The sequence below is a fragment of the Esox lucius genome, chromosome 19 (assembly GCF_011004845.1).
Source record: "Esox lucius isolate fEsoLuc1 chromosome 19, fEsoLuc1.pri, whole genome shotgun sequence".
Classification (NCBI taxonomy): domain Eukaryota; kingdom Metazoa; phylum Chordata; class Actinopteri; order Esociformes; family Esocidae; genus Esox; species Esox lucius.
The window spans coordinates 47,384,762-47,407,004 of record NC_047587.1 but is presented as its reverse complement, the minus strand read 5'-3'; the positions used below and the strand labels follow the sequence as shown (position 1 = coordinate 47,407,004).

The following is a 22,243-nucleotide window of genomic DNA, read 5'->3' as shown; positions in this document are numbered from 1 at the left end:
CTGAACTAAACAAAATGCGTGTAGGTGGACTAAACCATTTGGCTCATTAGCAAGGGGTGGGTGAGACCTTAGATAGTCTTTTTTGTATACAAAATGTAGTCAGTCAATCAACCGAGTTATTCAGCCAATACACTTTACATTTCATCTGACATGCATTATAAAATGTAATTAGGAAATGAAAATATTCAGGTGAAATAAAATACATTCCAGACTTTTCAAGGGCCCTCTCTCGCCTTGGGCCCTGGTAATCTGTATCGGTTTTACCCCCAGTCCGACGCCCCTGTGTAAGAGAAGAGATGCAGTAGTTTTATCCAGATTGAGGCTTAGGCATTTTGGGCTGGCTCTGATTAGTAATTATCCTGATGGAAAGTGTGAATGTGGAGACAAGGAAACAGTGAAGCATGTATTAGTGCAGTGCAGGAAGTACTCTTGGGCAGAGAACTGGGTGCAACTGGAGAAACGGTTTTTACTTTACGCACTTTATTGAATTTGGACAGTTGGAGCAAATTGAAGAAACTGATGGAGTACTTGTGAAGTATTGGAGTATATAATAAGATATAGCTATTTACAATTATTTCTTACTAAGTTGTGAATAGAGAGTAGAGACCAGTGGAGGGCAGCAATACGCCATAGATGCGTCTAGCCTGCCGTGAAGAAGAAGAAGAAGAAGAAGAAGAAGAAGAAGAAGAAGAAGAAGAAGAAGAAGAAGAAGAAGAAGAAGAAGAAGAAGAAGAAGAAGAAGAAAAGAAAGAAAGAAGTGTCATGGCAGGAAGGCAGCGGGAACTACCGTCTTGGATGACACTGAACGATGCAGACAAAGTTAACAATAAGGAGACAACCAAAAGGATAACTTCAGTCAATCGGAAGAAACGATTTGAAAGGTGGGCACTGGGCACTAAGTCTTCACCTCTTTTAACGAACGGTTATGACGCGACATCTATTTCAAGAAAAACATTGTCATCAACTCTGTTTCAATGAACGTTATGATGCGAAAAATTATGAAATTGTAACTCAGCGTAATAGTTTGGACGTGGCATTTATGTGGTTATCGCTGTTTCAATAGACCGAAATTGTGGGCGCGTCATAATCTCCATAAAATTTAGCGGCAAAATGCTATACTAGCTAGTTTCCGGTTCGTGTCGCATTTTCCCCATTCATTTTTTGACACTTATTTGAAGTGATTTTACAATCACTTCAAATAAGGTGTGTGATTCGTGTAGACGCCACCTCGCTGTTTTGATAGCCGTTTAAATCTCGTCAGAACAAGGTGATGAATGTTAACATATTTCCTTAAATTATCCCAACAAACCTGTACATGCTAATTAACAACATAGGATACCTAATGTAAGACTACAATTCCCTAAAGTAAACTTCCCTACGTCATTTCTAACCTTAGCTAACGTTGACCCGCGCGATCATTCTGAAATCCTTGTGCTGTTTTATTGAAATGAAGTGTCACGTATCTTCAGTCCTCTTTCTATCCTAGTCATTGGCATTAGCGAGCAGGCAAAGCAGTAACAAATACATCTTGTTTTACTTGTAGAAATATTACTAATAGTTAGCATAGTTTGCCTACGTTACTGTCAATTTCAGACCATATTTCATTTTTATGGATGAGCATTAAAAGGGCAGAAGACCACTGCAATTTTGGACATTAGCAGAGGTGCAGCAATAGTGAAGGTTAGAAGTTTGTCCTGTGTTGGTGAGTGTAACTAACAAAGGGGGGAAAACACATAATTTATATATTATCCAGGATACTATGTTGGACACTGTTATAATTTCTAATGCTGTAATTTTTTATATTCTGAATATAATTTTCTGTTGAATGAAGCTATTTTATGACCAGATGTTAATTGCCAAGCTCATAAATCTGGCCATGCAGCTGCCCTGGCTATTTTTCAGTTTCACAACATCAGATGTACATGTGTCAAAAGAACTCCCTTAGATGAACCTTGACTTCACCATGCGGAATACTTTATTCCCGGCACACAACTTCAATACCATGTGATAGAAAAATACATTGTTTTACCAAAGAGTCCTTGACTAGAACAGAACAACAATTCATAAGGCCCATGTTCCACCTTCCACAACTTCCTTCCTTAAATATTCCCAGGTCAATGTAGGCACTAGAGATTTCCAAATGTGGCTACCCCTCCCATGTGCTAATACGGCATGCAAATGACAAACTATACACTCTATACTGAATATTGTATGGTCTACACTGCAACCAAGCATAAAGGGGAAACACTACAAACTATCAAATGAGAAACACCACAAAATCAATGGTTTTACACACCGTATAGTCCAACCCTTGCTTTACTCTATCCTGCCAACCCTTGGAAAGGTTCACTGTTTAGTTGTTGGGATAACGGAGGAAGTAAACAAAAAGATATGGGCTATGAATGAGAAAAGGCTGTCAACTTCTAACAATGTGCAGTCTGTGGACATGTACATGGCTGATGACTATAACCCTCTGTCCAGAGAACCCACATAGGAGGATCATCAGTGGTTGATGAACTGTCTCTATGGCAGGTTTACAGGCATGGCAGGATTCCTTGAACCTAAACCAGAACATCTGGTACCCTCCCTGTCTGTACCAGACATTATTAAAAACCAAGGGATCCTGCAGGCATCCTGGCTGGCATGGGGATGTCTTTAGAGCAGCAGGAGGCTATGGCTAGCAACAGTGGGGCAGCACATCAACCTCTAATTGCACATCATGGGGAGTGGGAGATTGAGGGCCAGCTATTTAGCATTTGGTGTTAGGGCGAAACAAATCAATTAACTGCTAAAAGGGTCTTTTGCTCACAAGCACTAGATGTAAGTCTGTGAATTAGGGTGTAGACAAATGGCTACTGGAAAGTATATGTGCAGTCAGGGCTGAAAGGGGGAAAAAAAGTAAAAAATTACTGCTATAGCATACGAAAATAGGAATAATAGCTTGGTAAAACACATTGACAAAATAACATCAGTTTTGCAAGTAGTGCTGAATTAAAATAACTTCCCTGTAACATCTAGCGCCAACTGTAGTGGAAATGATGCAAAACATGGTATCACACTAGCATGTTCATGTATATTTTAGTGCTGTGCCAATACAATGATTTAATGTAAAATCACAATTCTTTTTTTCACAATATTGTATCGATATTCTCTAGAATAAATTTTTATTTATTATGCTATTGACAGCCGTCTTTTAAATTACTGTAATAGTTGTGTATACATCACACAATCTACCTGATAAAAGCCTGTCACTGATTCCCATGGATGTTGTCATTAATAAGAAACCAGAAAAGGGTATGCTGTCATTTGACTTTTTTTGTTTTATTAGTTCCTTTACTCAAAATGATTAGCGCCAAAGCGGCCTCCACTTCTGTTTTTAGAAGAGAGAGAGGTTAGAAATGTCCTTGCTCTTTGAAAGCGATAATGATGTTGTGGTGAGTAAGAAATGAACTGTGGCTATACGTTTTGTGTTGTCTATACTCTATGCTGTGAAATATTGATAATATCTTTTAGATGACAATAGCAACCCTGTCGTGATTACTTGATAGACAAGAACATTAGCTGTGGAGCTCAAATGTTCAGTCTTGTAATGGAAAGAATTGCAGGAGCTGTGTAGCCAGCTGACTAGTTGGTTGTTTTCCTGCGTTTCTTCCGATTTCATTCAAGTATGGAAAATGCCATTGCTAATTAGGCAACTAATTGTCCAGTTTGTTTAGTCTGTCAGACTAAAATAGTTGCTTGTGCAGCAACAATCTCCCACATTCACTAGTTACTGTCAAGAAGCAGTAATGTTGTGCTTCACTGACAAGGTTTTCACTTGATCGCGATGATGTCCTGCATCTGCCAAAAGATGTACACCACATATGTCTCCTTATCATTTATAAAAACATGTAGGCCTATGTCTTGAGATTTGCCTTGTGCTTACTTTTATGATCACATTAGCTGTTGAGACCTAATTTCATTGCTGGTTCAATCTAGTCGCAATATATCGTTTTATGCAAACTTAGACATTCATTCTTTTTATTGATTGTTAATGGGAGAAAAACTATATTGTTCCAAGTTACATTAATGTTTTGATAAATTAGAGTACATGTTCTTTAAAACACATAAATTGCAGTTATAATGGGCAATGCGAGTATAGGCGGAAATCTCCATTTACACTCAAGGTTAAAACAAAGTTAACTTGTAATTGTTTGTTTTTTGTGCTGTCTGTTCGAAATGTGAGAAAATATTATTTATTTTGAGAATTTTCAGTAATCAACAGCAGCATTCTAGAATTCTATTGGGTTCTAAATGGTTAACTTTAGAAGTTCTAAGTCATTTCAAATTAAGAGGCTCTTTTAATTAGGATTATTCATGGGGATTAGCTAAAGATTGTCCTGATAGCCTAATATTATTTGAGGTTTTTGTTCGTATTGTGATTCAGTTGTGATATCGTGATGTATTGAATCAAAACGTGTATCGAGATGTATATCATATTCCAAGGTACTTGCCAATACCCACCCCTAGTTTATATACATGGCCTGGTGGAAAACCTAATTCCAAACTGTACATCATGAATATCTTGTAAATAATAAAGTTACCTGTAGATTTATGACAATTTATACAAAATGCTGTTTGCTGCTAAAAACATTTTATTGTACTGTACCTTAACACATGGCTCCAGCAACGCCTCTTCCTCGTTGAGGTAGAAAAACTGAAAAAGATAAACTTGTGCTCAGCCACTACAAAGAAACTACAAAGACTGATTTGGAGACAAAAAGCTGAACAGTCAAACTATATTCTTGCTGTTTAGATTCTTTGTGGGAAAAGTGGACGGTTTTCCAATTACCACAGGCAGCACTTGGTGATGATGTCGAATGTAAGTGTAGTTCTTTGAGAGCCACATTAGCGACTAATTATCAGTTTTTGGCAAAATGTTGTCAAATACGGTATTTTCCACGCTATAAGGCACACTTAAAAGTCTTTAATTTTCTCAAAAAACTACAGTGCGCCTTATAATCCGGAGCGCCTTATATATGGATCAATTGGTTGATCCATACTGGTTGTACAAGGGCGCTCTGTCAAAATGTTTCAGTATGAAAAACCAATAAAAACAATTTAATAATAATAAAATGCTTACGACTGGTAAACTACAAAGCCACACCGCTTGCCGCATGATGGCTACCGTAGTCAGTTAACACCGGTACTGTGCTTAGTCACAGTCCCACACCACTTGTGTGTGTATAAAGACCCCAAAATGGCACCTTTCAAGAGACACGCTTACGACGCAGAGTTCAAGCTCAAGGCTGTCGGTCACGCAGTAGAATATGGGAATAGAGCAGCAGCGAGCGAATTCAACATTAATGAATCAATGGTACGGAAGTGGAGGAAGCAAGAAGTTGACCTGCGCCAAGTAAAGAAGACTAAACAGAGTTTCTGAGGGAACAAAGTGAGATGGCCACAGTTAGAGGACAAACTTGAACCGTGGGTTGTTGAACAGAGAGCAGCAAGTCTCTACAGTCACTATTCGAATGAAGGCAACAGCGCTAGCACGGGACATGAACATTGATGAATTGAGGAAAATGCCAAAAGAACCTTGTTTCTTGTTTTTTAGAGTGGTTCTCTACTGCATGAATGAAAAGGAGCTGGTGGAGGCAGCAATCAGTTATCTGACTCATCATGGAGGTGAACGTGGCACTAAAGACACTAATGATGGAAAACAGGTGACCCTCCCAGAAACTGGTTTATTGGGTGGTATCCAGATAGAAATGTGTAATGTTTTTTTTATTGCTCTTAACCCTTATGCCACCCTTGGGACATTTTTGTCCTTTTTGCTTTTTTATTATTTTTTATTTGTCTGTGTTGCAGCTAGGGGCATGATTATTTTGGCAGAATTCTTATTCTTAGTAACATTTTTGAAATCCAATGTCTAACTCTTACATGTCTTTCATTCTCTGTTTAGGAATTTTGCACCCTATTGACACCTCCAAGGACAAAAATTTCCTCGTACAAAAACTGCTATTAAATTATCATACATCAATATTTCTTTCTGCTTTAAAAAAGAAAAAAAATCTCTTAAACAACTTCAAATATTCTCAACAACCAAACATTCAATAATTTTCAGGATTTTAACCCTTTAAATGCCAGTTTGATTGCTTTAAATACTTAATTATTTATTACAAAAAATCATTAAAGAATTAATATTTTCCATATAATAAATATTAGGTGTATGGGTCTTTGGTGGTGATTAGAGTCTTGGATATGTCAAAGATTAGCAAACAAATTTATTTGATTGCATTAGCATATTTTATGTAGTCCCTCTGGACACCTTCATAGTAAAAAAAAAACTAATTGATTTCCTTTTTTTTTTTTTTTAAATGATCTCACTGCCATTACAGTATAAAACCATGCATTCTGTAATGTAAGCATTTTGAAGAAAAGTAGTGATATTTGACATTTTTACTGTATTCTACCAGATTCAACCATTTTCCCCATTGTAGGGAAATGGATGAAATTCTTGTATTTTTGCCACTTATTATGGAGCCATTTGACCACCAGATGGCCCCAAAGGTGATTTGTTTGTGTGTCTGTGTGAAATAATTGTTAAATCAACATCTGATTCATCAATTTGAACATTTATTGTGGAAACTGCATCAACTTTGAAAACTTCAACAACAAAAGATAACACAACAGAACATATGAAATATGAAAAATTTGAAACATAAATATCCAGACTTTGAATATCCTTTTACAATCCTTGCTGTTTTTGGGGGATTTCCGCCTGGATTTGGCCTACCCAAATTAAAAAGCTTCCCATTCCTACATACTTTGGCCCAAATACACAATTTCGGTGTCATTTTACAGGAAACCCTTTGCAGTTTCATAAAACACTGTTAAAAATAATACAAATATATGCATTTGTTGTCTGAACAGTAAAAACCCTCCTAAAAAGGCGTTTTTTGATTTTTTTTCTCTAATTTAATTTTTGATAGTGTATAACTCAGGCCCTGTGTGCCTCAGCAACATGCAGACAGTGTTGGCTGTTTCCATTAGATTTCAGAAAATACCTGAAAAAGGAATTTTTTCGGTATCATGTTTTATTCAATATCTATTCAAATGTATCTGAAGAGAGGAATATTACCTTTTTTTTGTGTAATTTCCGCCTACCCAAATCTAAAGTCTCCCCATACCCATATACAGTGCTATAAATGCAATATCCCAGTGTAATTTTACAGAAAACCCTTTGCCATTACATAAAACACTGTTGAAATTGGTAAATATTATAATATATGTTGTCTGTGCTATTATAAACAAAAACAAAAAAAGGCGCTTTTTGATTTTTAGGTTATAAATTGAAATTTGAAAGTGAATATCTCTGGCCCGGTGGGCTCTAGCACCATGTAAACAGTTCTGGTTGATTCCAGCAGGTGTCAGCAAAAACACTGGAAAAAAGAATTATGTTTCTATCATATTGTAAGGAAGAGTTATTCTAAAACACCCGAAGGGTGGTAAAATACCTTTTTTTATGTCATTCAAGTCTCCAAGTTCCCCACCTGTCAAAAGTGCAAAATCAAGACATTGCAAAGCACATTACCAAAAGGACTTCTAATAATGTTTCAAAGAAAGCAATGGCAGCACCATTAGTAGTTTTTACCTTTTATTTTTGTAATAATCAAACAACTTTTTACTAATAAACTGAATATAAAATGTGCAGAACTATATAAAGTGCAATATTGAACAAAAGAAAATGGAATAAAAAAGTTTTGAAAAATAAAGTGCAAACATTTGCTTTATAATCTAAAAATGTCTTTTGACTTTGTCAATAAAATAAAAATAAATATTTCACAATAAAGGGAAAAAAGGGGTCCAAACTACTGGACTACGTTATTTACTTGCTGTGTCCTTCAGTGTGCCAGCGCTTGAAACAATTTCTTGTTGACACCATGCACAGTGCAACATTGCATTTTAGGCAGAAGATCAGAGTCTTCACTTTTTTGTCCTCCATTTTGCAAAGAACACAGATTCTTCTCCCAGCAGTAGAGTCACTTCCAAAATATTCAGGAAGGCATGTCTCAGTTGGTGTTGAGCAGGCAGCGGATTCTGTTGGCACTGTGGAATACTTGACAAGTTCAGAAATAAGTTCTTCTCTGAACATTTTCTGGGTCAGGGGGGTCTGATTGTTAGCTTTGGCCAGTTCACTATGGAGAATGAAGCTGTTCACAACAGCAATGTCAATGAAATGGAAAAAAAAATTCTTATACCATTTCTTAGTTTTATGTAGAACGTTGTAATAGCCAATAAGTGCATCTGAAACATCAACACCACCCATGTATTTATTATACTCCAGCACTGCTTTGGGAATCGGGATGCTCTCTCTTCCCCAGACACCGTCAGCATTCTTCACACGCCGGTTTACAGTGTCATTACTATAAGCTGTGTGTATAGTAGAACACATCGTCACTTCTCTAGTGTCCATCCATTTTACGAACAGCAACTTTCCATTTCTAAGCCAACGAATTTCTCCTCTTTTGGCCTTCCTGCTGAGGTCGTTGATTTTAGTCTTTGGAAAGCCTATTCTATTTGTGCGTATGGTGCCACAAGCTAGAGTCTTTTTGGTCAGTAAATCCAGGAAGAGAGTTGGGCTTGTATAAAAATTGTCCATAAAAATATGATAGCCCTGTCCAAGAAGACTAAACTCTAAAAGCCGGATGACTGACTCGTAGCTGAGGCCTTTACCTGTGTCTTCGGATTTGCCCTCATACACATAAAAGTTCCAGGTGTATGCAGACAATGAATCAGCAAGGACAAACAATTTGAAACCCCATTTTTTGGGCTTGTCCTTCATATATTGTTTTAGCCCTGTTCTTGCCTTTGATGAAACCATGCGTTCGTCCACAGATAGTTGTCTTTGTGGTTGAAAATATGTCTTGCATGCGGAAACAATGCTGCCATAGAGGAGTTTTATTTTGAATAATCGGTCATAGCCAGGGCTTCCCTTTTTTCTGGTGTTATCTTCATCCTCCTGTAGATTACAGAGATGATGGTTCCAAGAAATGCTAAGAAAACGTGCTCTGGACATTGCAAAACGGGGAAAGGGAAAACTATAAATGTCCTTCGTTGACCAGTAATCCACCAAATGCTTGGCATTTATCAATCCCATATAAATCAAAATGCCAATGTAGCACAAAAAGTATTTCAAGACAAGCGGTATCCACATGAATTTCTTACCAAACTCAGCCCTCTTTGCAGCATAGGTGTTTGTGTTTCTTATTATTGTGTCAATAACATCCATGGTAAAAAATAGTTGAAATAGCTCAAGTGGTGAATATTTAGCATTTCTGATGAGCTGAGTTCCTGGTGGTCGTTTTGGTGCAAATGGGAACAAAACTAGGGCTGCAGCTATCAATTCTTTTTGTAATCGATTAATCTAGCACTTTATCGATCGATTAATCGAGTAATCGGATACATTTTTTGTGTTTGTTTTTGAAGAACCAAAACAAATAATACATAACAAAAATGACGGTGTAAAATGATCAAGCATTAGGCTTTTATTTCTCAACAGAGGTATTTATTTCCAACTCCAAAAGTTTGGCTCAAAAAGTTAAGTGCCAAGTTGGCATTGCCAGCAATTATATAACAATATACAGTTAAGTGAACTTACTGTAACATGCATAACATGTATTGTAAAACTAATATGAATACAAACTTAATATGATGAATATATACTCTTAATATATAAAGAAATATAAAGTCCTCTTAATACACAACCTTACAAAAAAAGGATTTAACCTTCTGCAAATTTAGTTAAGTTAACCTGAGAACAAAATGAATGAACAGGTACACAATGTATAACATGTATTTAAAAAAAAAATGTAAATAAAACAATTAGAGATTTCAGATTGATTTTACAACAGCTTAGAGTTGCAATGGAGAAACGTCAACATATCCACATGCTCAGCAGTTAGGCTTGCCCTACGTTTTGAGGCAATGTTCCCAGCAGCAGAGAACAGGCGCTCTGAGGGTGTTGATGTTGCTGGGATCCCCAAGAAAGACTTTGCCAGCTGTGCCAAGGTTGGATATCTTGCCTGATTTATTCTCCACCATGGCAGTGGATTCTCTTTCTTGGAAATAGGCTGTTCACCAAAATACTCCAAGACCTCCCTCTGCACCGCTCTGCCCATCTGCTCATCCTCATGATCCTCTCCTTCATCCTCATCCTCTGATGATGATCCTAGAATACTTTTGTGATCTGATGTAGTGTGTGTAGCTGATGTGGTGGCAGTGGCTTTTTCTGCCATTACATGTGTCTGTTTTGACTCCTTTCTGGCAGCTAGTGCCATTGATTGAATACTAGTTTGGACCTTGAACACCTCTTCAGCAGGCAAGAACTTCAATTTTCTAAACCTGGGGTCCAAAGCAGCAGCCAGAAGGACAGGGTTGGGAGCACCAGAATCAGGAAGAAATTCATACAGCCCTTCCCACCTCTCTGTGATCTGCTTTGCAGCAGAAGCCTGAAATACCTTCACTGGTGCAGTTTCAGGTTCTGCAGTCACTGTGGACTTTTTAAGGTTTTGGACCAGCTGTGGAAGGGCAGAGATGGTGACATACTGTTCTCCACTAAGAAACTCTGTAGCTCCTTCAAATGGCCCAAGGACCTGTGTCAACTCCTCACTGATGTGCCACTGTTCCGGCTTTAGATCTAGGTAGTGGTGTTTATCTCTCGGATTGACTGCTGGATCGGAGAGAGCTGCGGTCACAGGCCATCGCTGTTCCAGGAGTCTTGATAACATGTGATACGTACTGTTCCACCGGGTACTGACATCCTGTATCAACATGTGTGGTGGCTTTCCCATCTGCTGTTGTTTTTCTTTGAGCTTTGTGCAGGCCAGTTCACTCTTTTTGAAGTGTTCCACTAGGCATCTAGCAGCACCCACACAACTAGCGATTGTTTTATTGTTTTTGAGTGTGCTCAGCACAACTAAATTTAAAGTATGCCCTGCACATCTCACCGAAGCCCACCCATGCCTCTCTCTAAGAATTCTTGCTGCTGCCACCACATTGGCCCCATTGTCATGAACAACTGCCTTTACCTTTTCGAGTGGAATCTCAAATTTGGCAGTTGTCTCCTCTAGCCAGTCTGCAATGTTGGCTGCAGTGTGTCTCTCTTCTAGGGGCATTGTGGTTAGGGAGAAGGACTTAATCTCCCAATCTTCCCCCAAAAAGTGGCATGTCACCCCCATGTATGCCTCTGTTGCCACACTGGTCCAAATGTCTGTTGTCAGGGCAACACACTCTGTTTGCTTTAGGACAGCTTTCAATTTCTCTGTAATGTCTCTGTGTTTCTTTTCCATCAGTTGTGTAAAATATGTTCTTGATGGCAGGCTGTATTTAGGATTGAAAGTTGAGATCATGTCTCTAAATCCCTTGTCCTCCACCATGGACAGTGGCCTCATATCGGTCACGAGCATGTTCAAAATGCTCTCTAAAAATTGCAGCCTCTTGAACTGTGCATGATTGAGCTGGGCGTACAAAGCTGTCCATACTCCGTTGTGAAGTGCTGAGAGGGAGAAAAAACCATTTCATTTATTAATATGCACAACAGGTTTCATGCTGTAATCTAGCCCTGACATCAAAGTAAATATCTGTTTTATGTAGATGTCTACAACTGCAGTATTTACCATTAGGTTGATAATAATATCTTCCCCAAAAGTACAAGTTTATTTGGAGAAGCAGGCTGTGTTGGAAAAATACACTCTTACCAGAATAGTTATATTAAACTTGTCTATTTCAGTTAAAGCTGTTAGCCTATAAGCTATATATATGTTATATATGCAAGTTTTTTTTTTAGTTGTTTTTTTTTTTATTAAAAAAATGTATGTTTTATGTTTTATAAGTTATAAGCTCTCTCTTTATGTGTGAATTTCTCCTTTAAGATGTTATAATCTAACCACTAGGTGGAGCTCTTAGCATATTTCTGTATTCTGGTAGTGTACCGCTAAAGAAGAGAAGAGCTGTAACGTGACCCAGCGCTGATCAGTTTGAACGTGAAAGTTACGTTTACTACTTAAAAACGTCATCAAAGCTAAACATCTAGTCAAACTGCATCACGGCATCGCTACAAATACAGTATGGGGATTAAAATCAGCGAACATCAATAGGCTTACCTTGTTTCAGCAATGCTTGTTGGAACAGCATGGAGTGGATGTCTTCTGTTTAGATGCTGGAACATAGAAGATGTGCTGTTGTGGTAAGCCAGATCTATTTTGCAGTAGAGACACTGCACCATGTTCTCTTCTTTATTTAGTGTGTAATGATCCCACACTTTAGACAATTTCTGCCATTTATTTTTTTTTAAATTATCCGCCATTGCGCCAACTAAATTTAAAACAGATAACACGCACTATGGTGTGATTCCTGAACAGCTCCGCGTCCCGTGTGAATAAACGGTCCGTGTAAAACAATCATTCAAATCCCTGCGCCGCGCAAATAGTGCTCGTCATAGGAATTTAACGAGGCTTCGAGGCAGAGTTTTTGCCTCGAGGAATTTTTGTAATCGAGTAACTCGAGTAACTCGAGGAATCGTTTCAGCCCTAAACAAAACTGGGTCCTCGTCTGCGTCAGTTTCAGTGTGCCAGCTTTCTTCATTAGATGATGATGGCTGAGCACTCCTACCTCTTTGTGAAGTACTTGCTCGTGCTCGTGCTCTTCCTCTGCCTCGTATGGGTGTGGCGGTGGGGGTTGAGCGCACAGGTGTGCTTGATTACAAAGAAGAGTGGCATGGCCTCTGCGTGACTCGGAGGAATCCACTCATCAGATGAACTTACACTGTAACACAAAAAAATAAAATTATATAAATATCTGAATACTTGCGTCTGTTTATTCGTTACGATAAACACGGACAACTAACACAGCCATTTGGCAATGGAGAACACGCATTGCTAAGCGCGCATTGCTATTGCAAGCACAAACAATAATACTACAAAACAGCCATTTGCGCAATGGAGAGCGCGCATTGCTATTGCAAGCTCCACCACAATAATATACAAATAATAACTTCACAAAACATTTTTGTAAGTCTAACACTATGAAAAAACACTTCAGTTTGTATTTGGTGAACTTAGAAGTATTTACTTACTTATCCACATCAGGATCTTCTCCTTCAATGAACGCATCTTCTTGCACCGAGTCATAGCTCGCATCGCTTTCAGGGTCTGTGTCACTGAAGCGTTCGATTTCCTCTAAAACAGCTTCCACGCTGACGAAAACCTTCTGTGGCTGTTTTCTTCCAGATGCCATTTCTGCAGCTTACAAAGAAATTTGTGCACAAATGTTTGGCGCCACGATCAAGCTGCAATAACACGACTCCTGATTGGTCTAGGTGATCTCGCAATACATGCTATATCCGGATCGGATAATTATGACGCGGCTGTTGTTGGGTGATACATGGTAATTTATTGTAAATAAGTTACTTAGTGTAAAACAAATGCATATATCCAGTAGACATCCTAAGCTTTCAAATGGTACCAGATATGAGCTAAAAACTTTTTTTAAATAAATGTAAATTGTTAATAGATTGTTATGGACGCCATTTTGATCCCGGTACCGGGATTTCGGATTTTAAGAGGATATGTGATGTTTGAGAGAAACATATAAATGGATAGGGAGGGAGGGTGTGTGTTTTGTGTGTGTGTGTGTGTGTGTAAACCATTCCCCAAAACATGCCCCTTTTCACCCCTGGAATAATCAGTGTGTGCTTACGGATTCTCACACACACTCTCTCTTTCGCTGCGCATGCACACACACACTCCCTCTCAATCCATTTATCTGTTTCTCTCAAACACATCACGTATTCAAAGTCTGTATATTCATGTTTCCAATTTTTTCATATTTCATATGTTCTGTTATCTTTTGTTGTTGATGTTTTCAAAGTTGATGCAGTTTCCACAATAAATGTTCAAATTGATGAATCAGATGTTGATTTAACAATTATTTCACACAGACACACAAACAAATCACTTTTGGGGCCATCTGGTGGTCAAATGGCTCCATAATATAAGTGGCAAAAATACAAGAATTTCATGCATTGGCCTACAATGGGGAAAATGGTTGAATCCGGTGGAATACAGTAAAAATGTCAAATATCACTACTTCAAAATGAAATGCTTACATTACAGAATGCATGGTTTTATACTGTAATGGCAGTGAGATAAAATAAAAAAGGTTTTTGACTATGAATGTGTCCAGAGGGACTACATAGAATATACTAATGCAATATAATCAATGTTGTTGATAATCTTTGACATTTCCATGACTAATCACCACCAAAGTCCCATACCCGTACTATTAATTATATGGAAAATATTATATTATTTAATGTTTTTTTATATATATATATATATATATATAATTGAGTAATTAAATTGGCATTTTAAGGGTTAATATCTTGACAATAATTAAATGTTTGATACTTTTGAGTAAGTTTGAACTTGCTTGAGTGATTTATGAAAAAGCAGTTTTTTTTTACTTTTATGCCCCACTGTATATAAAACCTATTTAGTCAGCCACCAATTGTGCAAGTTCTCCCGCTTAAAAAGATGAGAGAGGCCTGTAATTCTCATCATAGGTACACTTCAACTATGAGAGACAATGAGAGAAAGAAGCCAGAAAATCACATTGTAGGATCTTTTATGAATTTATTGGTAAATTATGGTGGAAAATAGGTATTTGGTCAATAACAAACGTTCATCTCAATACTTTGTTATATATCCTTTGTTGGCAATGACAGAGGTCAAACGTTTTCTGTAAGTCTTCACAAGGTTTTCACACACTGTTGCTAGTATTTTGGCCCATTCCTCCATGCAGATCTCCTCTAGAGCTGTGATGTTTTGGGGCTGTCGCTGGGCAACATGGACTTTCAACTCCCTCCAAAGATTTTCTATGGGGTTGAGATCTGGTGACTGGCTAGGCCACTCCAGGACCTTGACATGCTTCTTGCGAAGCCACTCCTTCGTTGCCCGGGCGGTGTTTGGGATCATTGTCATGCTGAAAGTCCCAGCCACGTTTCATCTTCAATGCCCTTTTTGATGGAAGGAGGTTTTCACTCAAAATCTCACGATACATAGCCACATTCATTCTTTGCTTTACACGGATCAGTCGTCCTGGTCCCTTTGCAGAAAAACAGCCCCAAACATGATGTTTCCACCCCCATGCTTCACAGTAGGTATGGTGTTCTTTGGATGCAACTCAGCATTCTTTCTTCTCCAAACACGACAAGTTGAGTTTTTACCAAAAAGTTATATTTTGGTTTCATCTGACCATATGACATTCTCCCAATCCTCTTCTGGACCATCCTAATGTTCTCTAGCAAACCTCAGACGGGCCTGGACATGTACTGGCTTAAGCAGGGGGACACGTCTGGCACTGAAGGATTTGAGTCCCTGACGGCGTAGTGTGTTACTGATGGTAGCCTTTGTTACTTTGGTCCCTGCTCTCTGCAGGTCATTCACTAGGTCCCCCCGTGTGGTTCTGTGATTTTTGCTCACCGTTCTTGTGATTATTTTGACCCCACGGGGTGAGATCTTGCGTGGAGCCCCGGATCGAGGGAGATTCAGTGGTCTTGTATGTCTTCCATTTTCTTATAATTGCTCCCACAGTTGATTTCTTTACACCAAGCTGCTTACCTATTGCAGATTCAGTCTTCCCCGCCTGGTGCAGGTCTACAATTTTGTTTCTGGTGTCCTTTGACAGCTCTTTGGTCTTGACCATAGTGGAATTTGGAGTGTGACTGTTTGAGGTTGTGGACAGGTGTCTTTTATACTGATAACAAGTTCAAACAGGTGCCATCAATACAGGTAACGAGTGGAGGACAGAGGAGCCTCTTAAAGAAGTTACAGGTCTGAAGTTACAAATCTTGCTTGTTTGTTAGGTGACCAAATACTTATTTTACAGAGGAATTTACCAATAAATTCATAAAAAATCCTACAATGTGATTTTCTGGATTTTTTTTCCTCATTTTGTCCCTCATAGTTGAAGTTAATTACAGGCCTCATCTTTTTAAGTGGGAGAACTTGCACAATTGGTGGCTGACTAAATACTGTATGATTATTTAATAGCAGTTTTTGTACGGGGACATTTTTGTCCACGAAGGTGTCAAGAGGGAGTATCTGGCACTGCATAAAAAAATATTTTGCTAATCTTTGATATATCCAAGACTCTAATCACCACCAAAGTCCCATACTCTGGAAAAAAGACCACTGCAAAATTATCAGTTTCTCTGGTTTTACTATTCATAGGTAAAATGAACGATTTTGTTTTATTCTATAAACTACTGACAACATTACTCTCATATTCTAAATAAAAATATTGTCATTTAGAGTATTTATTTGTAGAAAATAACCCAAAAAAGATGCATTGTTTTCAGACCACAAATCAGGTAAACACATTCATATTAATTTCTCAACAACAAAATACTAATGTTTTAACTTAGGAAGAGTCCAGAAATCAATGTTTGGTGGAATAACACTGATCTTTTTTGTCACAGCTTTCATGTGTCATGGCATGCTCTCCACCAGTCTGTCACATTGTTGGGTGACTTTATTCAAGTAGCTTGGCTTTGTTTGATGGCTTGTGACCATCCATCTTCCTCTTGATCAAATTCCAGAGGTTTTCAATGGGGTTCAGGTCTGGAGATTGGGCTGGCTATGACAGGGTCTTGATCTGGTTGTCCTCCATCCAAACCTTGATTGACCTGGCTGTGTGGCATGGAGCATTGTCCTGCTGAAAAGAACAATTCTCAGAGTTGGGGAACATTGTCAGAGCAGAAGGAAGCAGGTGTTCCTTCCAAGATAACCTTGTACTTGGCTTGATTCATGTGTCCTTCACAAAGACAAATCTGCCCGATTCCAGCCTTCCTGAAGAATCCTCAGATCATCCCCCATCTTCCACCAAATTTCACAGTGGGTGACAGACAATGTGGCTTTTAGGCCTCTCCAGCTCTCTGTCTAACCATAAGATGACCAGGTGTTGGGCAACGCTGAAAATGTTGCTCTTCAGAGAACATGACCTTACTCCCCTGCCCCTAGGAGCCAGTTTTGAACCGTCCTCGCTGTGCACATCACCCCAGCTGCTGTTTGTCATTCTTTTTGTAGGTCACTTAATGTCATCCTACGGTTGTTGAGTGACATTCGAATGAGTTGACGGTCATCTAGGTCAGTGGACAGTGGTTTTTGCCCTCTGCCAGTCTAGCTTTGTTGTCCTCTGTTGCTTATGAACCGCCGTCTTTAAGATTTTCAGGATGGAAGCAACCCGATGCTCACTGCATCCCTCAGAATTGAACTCTTCTTTTCCTCATTCAAAGCTTTTCTTTTCAGCTATTTTGTCATGCTGAATAGTTATTTTATTTTAATTCAAATTACCATTGAGCTACTACTTGCACTGTTTTTACCATCCAGCTGGTCCTATTGCAAGAGGATCATGATGCACTGTTTTTGCCTTCCATCTGGTCCTATTGCAAGAGGATAGTGATGCAGTGGTTTTTATACTTTTCCTTGTTAAATTTGATTTGGTTCAGGTAATCACCTAATCAGTACCTCATTAAGTAAAATGTGTGCCTGTGTTGGAATTTAACAGACACTGGAATGGGCATGGCTGCCATACATGCTGATTTAAGAAAAATAAAGAGTGGTCTCCTAATTTTTTCCCAAAGCTGTATATAGTATGTAAATATCATCAAAATGTTGATTCTTACCACAGATTTGCATGTGATATGAGACATGGGCTGATTCCAACAATTGCTGTTTACATATGCATCAATTACCTTTTAATGGTTATCAATAAATTAGCTACTATAAGTATCATTATCAACTTTTCATTAAAATGCTTGTTTATTTGAAGTGACCTAAAAGCATGAAAATAAAAGAATTGTGCTAATATATTTATGGCAACACAAATATTGGGTAATACTGTAGGCCTATTTGCCCTAGTTAGTTGATTGGCTTCTTGTGTGTCACTGCTTTAATGTGGCTATGCACCGCCTCATTCATTCGACGCAGGCAGACGTTCATTGGTGCTGCCGCAGAGTTGTCAACAGTCCGTTTGGCCGCAATACACGTGACATGTTGCAGGGACAAGAGCTGGTTTTTGGTAGTTGTTTGTTACCAAAATTAACAACCCTGCCTCATCGGCATTCATCTGGAATGCACAACATGAACGGCAGTACGTGTTCCTTGCCATTATTGTTTTTGACCCACAAAAACAAAAAAAACTATCGCATTTGCTTTCCCTCGTAGCCTCCGATACCATATTTGGGTCCTGGTCTAGGATGCACTATCATAATACATTTTATTTGGGGTATGCCTTTCAAAACACTCAAGGACATCTTACATAAAAATGGGCCTATAGAAGTTAGTCAGTCAACAGAAGTAAAAAAAGAAATACTAAAATCGGACAAATGGAACAAACACAGAGGGAAAAGAGAGGAAAGTCTAAAGTTTGTAGGAATGTAGGAAGTATGGAATAGATGTGTTTTGAGGAGTATTGTGAATGAGGAGATTGTGTCGGCCTGTCATGTGAGGGGTAGTGCGTTCCAGAGTCTGCGTGTAGAGCAGCTAACAGCACGGCCTCCCATGGTGGAGAGGTGGAATGGGGGGTGACAAGGAGACCAGCAGAGGAGGAGTCCAGGGCGTGGGAGGGGCCATAGAGGGCGAGGAAGTCAGATAGGTAGGTGGGTGCCAAGTTGTGGAGGGTTTTGAATGTGAGCAGGACAGTCTCGAATGTGATCCAATATTGCACTGGGAGCCAGTGAAGGTGGATAAGGTCCGGACAGTTATCCGATATTAAATTTTGTGACTATAATGCTTAAACTGTGTAATACCCTCAAAACATATTCATATCATTTGATAGAAATAAATTCATTAAAATGAATCTGTTTATCGATCGCCTCTATCAATGAATCTATCAGCTGCTCTTCAAGCTTCTATTAGGTCAATTCATCATCTGTGTATTATGGTTAGAACAAAAATCACACATCCCCCGAAAATGTTTCTTCCTGCTCGTATTCAGGGTCAGACATTTTATATATATATATTATTATTATTATTTTCTTTCTCTCTCAAGCAAATACAAATTGACTGTCTGAGGTGAATATCAAAGACGAAAAAGGTAACTTGATTTTCCTCGCTAGAGAATATTCTAACTTTCGTTTACTGTGATACACACTTTCTCTTCCTGAATGAACGTGTAGATTCATACGGTTGTGAACAAAACTGACCAGTAAACACAAAGTACCCATTTATTTGAAATGAGAATTATATAGCTAAAATTAAAACTTTATTTCAAGGAATACAACATTGTCAGGTTCTTTGAGGTAAACAACACCACTTTGAACACTAGTTTGCAGTGGTTTAGAGTAGTTTTCCGCTTTCAGTGCAGCTTTGCGATAGCGGTACGTCCAGTTTCCATTCATGAATTTGTATTATGCTAATTATGAATTGTTTTACATAATGACTATGTGCCTGAATGGACAACTCTATGTGACTCAGTTGTGTGTATGGCCCCCATGTGCCTGTATGCACTCATGATGAGACAGTGGATGGTGTCCTGGGGATCTCCTCCCAAACCTGGATCAGGGCATCAGTGAGTTCCTGGACAGGTCTAGGGAATGGGAGGGCCAGTCAATGGCATCAATGCTTTCGTCATCCAGGAACTGCCTAAATACTCTGACCACATGAAGCCTGGCATTTTCCTGCACCAGGAGGAACCCAGGGCCCACTGCACCATTGTAAGGTCTGATGATGGGTCTAAGGATTTAATCCTGGCACCTAACCACATTCAGGGTAGCATTGGGTTGCTCATGGATGTCTATGCAACCCTCCAAGGATATGCCTCCCCAGACCATCATTGACCCACAGCCAAACCGGTCATGCTGGATGATGTTGCAGTCAGCGTAATGTTCACCACTGCGTCTCCAGACTCTTTCACATTTGTCACGTGATCAGTGTGAATCTGCTGTCATCCTGGAGGAGCTGTACTGCCAGTAAAACTAGAGAAGGATCAGTCAGGAAGGTTATAAGGGGAGAGCAATTCTATGTGGCCACCACTTGCAAAACCATTCCCTTTTTGTTGTCATTTTTATTTGCACCAAAACAGGTGACATTGATTCACAATCGCTTAAGCTTCCTAAGTGGACAGATTGATATCCCTGACATTTAATCGACTTGTTGGTATGGTGACGTGTTCCCTTAATTTGTTTGAGAAGTGTAGTTTTCTACATACTGAAATCAAGAAGCATGTAAGTTTCAGTAAATGATCAGTGCCTGTATCTTTCCACAGAGCTGTCTCTTCTGCACCCATGTGCTAGACATCCTATGGAAACGGACATAATTTGAATGGTATTTGTTTTGAGACGTTTCTAACATTGCTGTAAAAATCCCTTATTCAGATTGGAAACATGTGATTTTGGAATTAAAAGATTGTGCAAAAAGATATTGCGATCTGGCTCAAATAATCATGTTCCGGCAATAATGCAATAATTGCAAAATCCTTAATTTGCACAAAAAAAAATCTGAATCCGTATCAGGTACAGAAACCAGGCTAGGTTGAGCTCTAACTAAAAGCCTTGTTTACCTTGATACAGGACCTTTCCTGTGATTAACTGAGATAATGAAGGGGTTGGACATGGCGTTATCAACAAAACTCATGATCGAGACAATGAAAGATGCACAGATTCTTGGAGTACTGAACACCTTGAATGAACTGAAGCGAAAAGACACTGCTGACTAGGTCCACAGACTAAATGCAAACAACAAAGTGCTTTGTATGTAATCAGTCTGCCAAAATACATTCTTACATGTATACATGTAAGTCTAACGTTTGCTAGCTAGCTACAGATAATTCTGTCTCTTTTCAAAAAGTTGTCAAAGTCGTTTGCATTGCTAGTTAGCGAGCTGCAGCTACTGCCGTTGCTTTAAACGTTAGCTATAACATTATCTATAACATTACCTAACCAGCTCCAGTAGCTAACATTTCCTGGTTTTAAGTTGGTTGCTAGCTTAACCTGATTTAGCTAAAACATTAACATTAATAGGTATGTAACATTATACAGTATTGTGGCTTCATTTGTTTATTTATTTGGTTTGGTATAGTGTGTGTTTAATAGAAACCACCTAGACCAGTTCAGCACATGGTCAGTGTCCCAATTTGAATACTTAAAGAGCTGGGTGGGATTAAGACCTAAGAGGGTGTGAACTATGCTGAATCTCTCTGCAGCTCTCTGGCAAGTGTGAACATCTTTGTGTTCTTTCTCAGAACTGGGTAGTGTGAATTATCAACTTTTAAAGCAGCATATCTTCCCAAAACTTTGAGTCTTTTTATAAAAGGTAATGAAAAGCCAAACTCAAATTTTGTGATAGGACCCCATTTCTGTGTTGTCACATTTGTGGAAAACAGCCCGACCAGCACCATCCTTGACATGGGCACAGACCTTTTCCCAATAGTCATGGCCAGCTGGACCTGTTTCATTAAGTAGGTAGGAATCACAATTTATGTGCTGTGTTACTGTCAAGCAAAGAAGTCCTAGGTCATTGTTCTTGATAAACTGATAGTTTTGTAATAATAGAAATTAGGGACTAAATCTAACAAAGTGCTTGTAATTAAGCCCATGTTTTATTATAAGCCCTTTACTCTTCATTGCTTTGCGTTTTCATGACAAAATGGGACTGATACAGGAATGCTTGGGCCATTCGGACTCCTTTAAGACAGTAAAAGTCTGTAAAGTCTAAAGAAACATGGTTCAGTTAGCGAGCTGCTAGCTAGCCAATAATTGGTATGTAGGTAACTACTTGACACAATAAGTTTGGCGAAAACGATTCCCTCCATTTTGAAAACAGCGGCATTCAACATCCGTGGAGGATCACTGCGTTCCGGGTAATTGAGTAGCTGCGTAAAATGTTCTGCAACTTTTCTGCTCTGACACTGTAAACGAGGTGTTTACAACTGATCAGGCAGACCGACTAGTCTTCACACTGCGTCTCTGAGTTTTATTTAATTGAACCAGTCAATAAGACATTTGAAAAATATTTAATTTTGGAAAAAGCTTTTATTAATTGGTCAGCGAGTGAAAATAACATGGTGTTTTTTATTTGATTGGGCAAGACCAACATTTTCAGCCCTCCTCCACAAGTAGAAACGGCCTCACAATGTACAGAACTTTTTAGACGGTGTTGTCTCTTGATTTATTTTACCACCTTGTCGTCTTCTGTTTGTT

The 22,243-nt window shown here is 38.8% G+C and overlaps 1 protein-coding gene across 3 annotated transcripts in view; it reads left to right on the top strand.

Annotated features, from left to right (window-relative positions):
* The first annotated feature begins 327 nt into the window (after window positions 1-327).
* LOC105030231 overlaps window positions 328-22,243 on the top strand; it is a 47,408-nt gene continuing 25,492 nt past the window's right edge. The window contains exons 1-3 of one of the 3 annotated variants that reach the window (XM_013131923.3): window positions 328-669; window positions 749-881; window positions 5,597-5,705. In XM_013131923.3, the coding sequence (XP_012987377.2) occupies window positions 763-881; window positions 5,597-5,705 (228 nt within the window). In that variant the 5' untranslated portion in view covers window positions 328-669; window positions 749-762. Of the gene's footprint in view, window positions 670-747; window positions 882-5,596; window positions 5,706-5,944; window positions 6,364-22,243 lie in introns of those variants that run through there. The other 2 variants (XR_003777467.2, XM_029115078.2) reach the window with 2 other exon arrangements.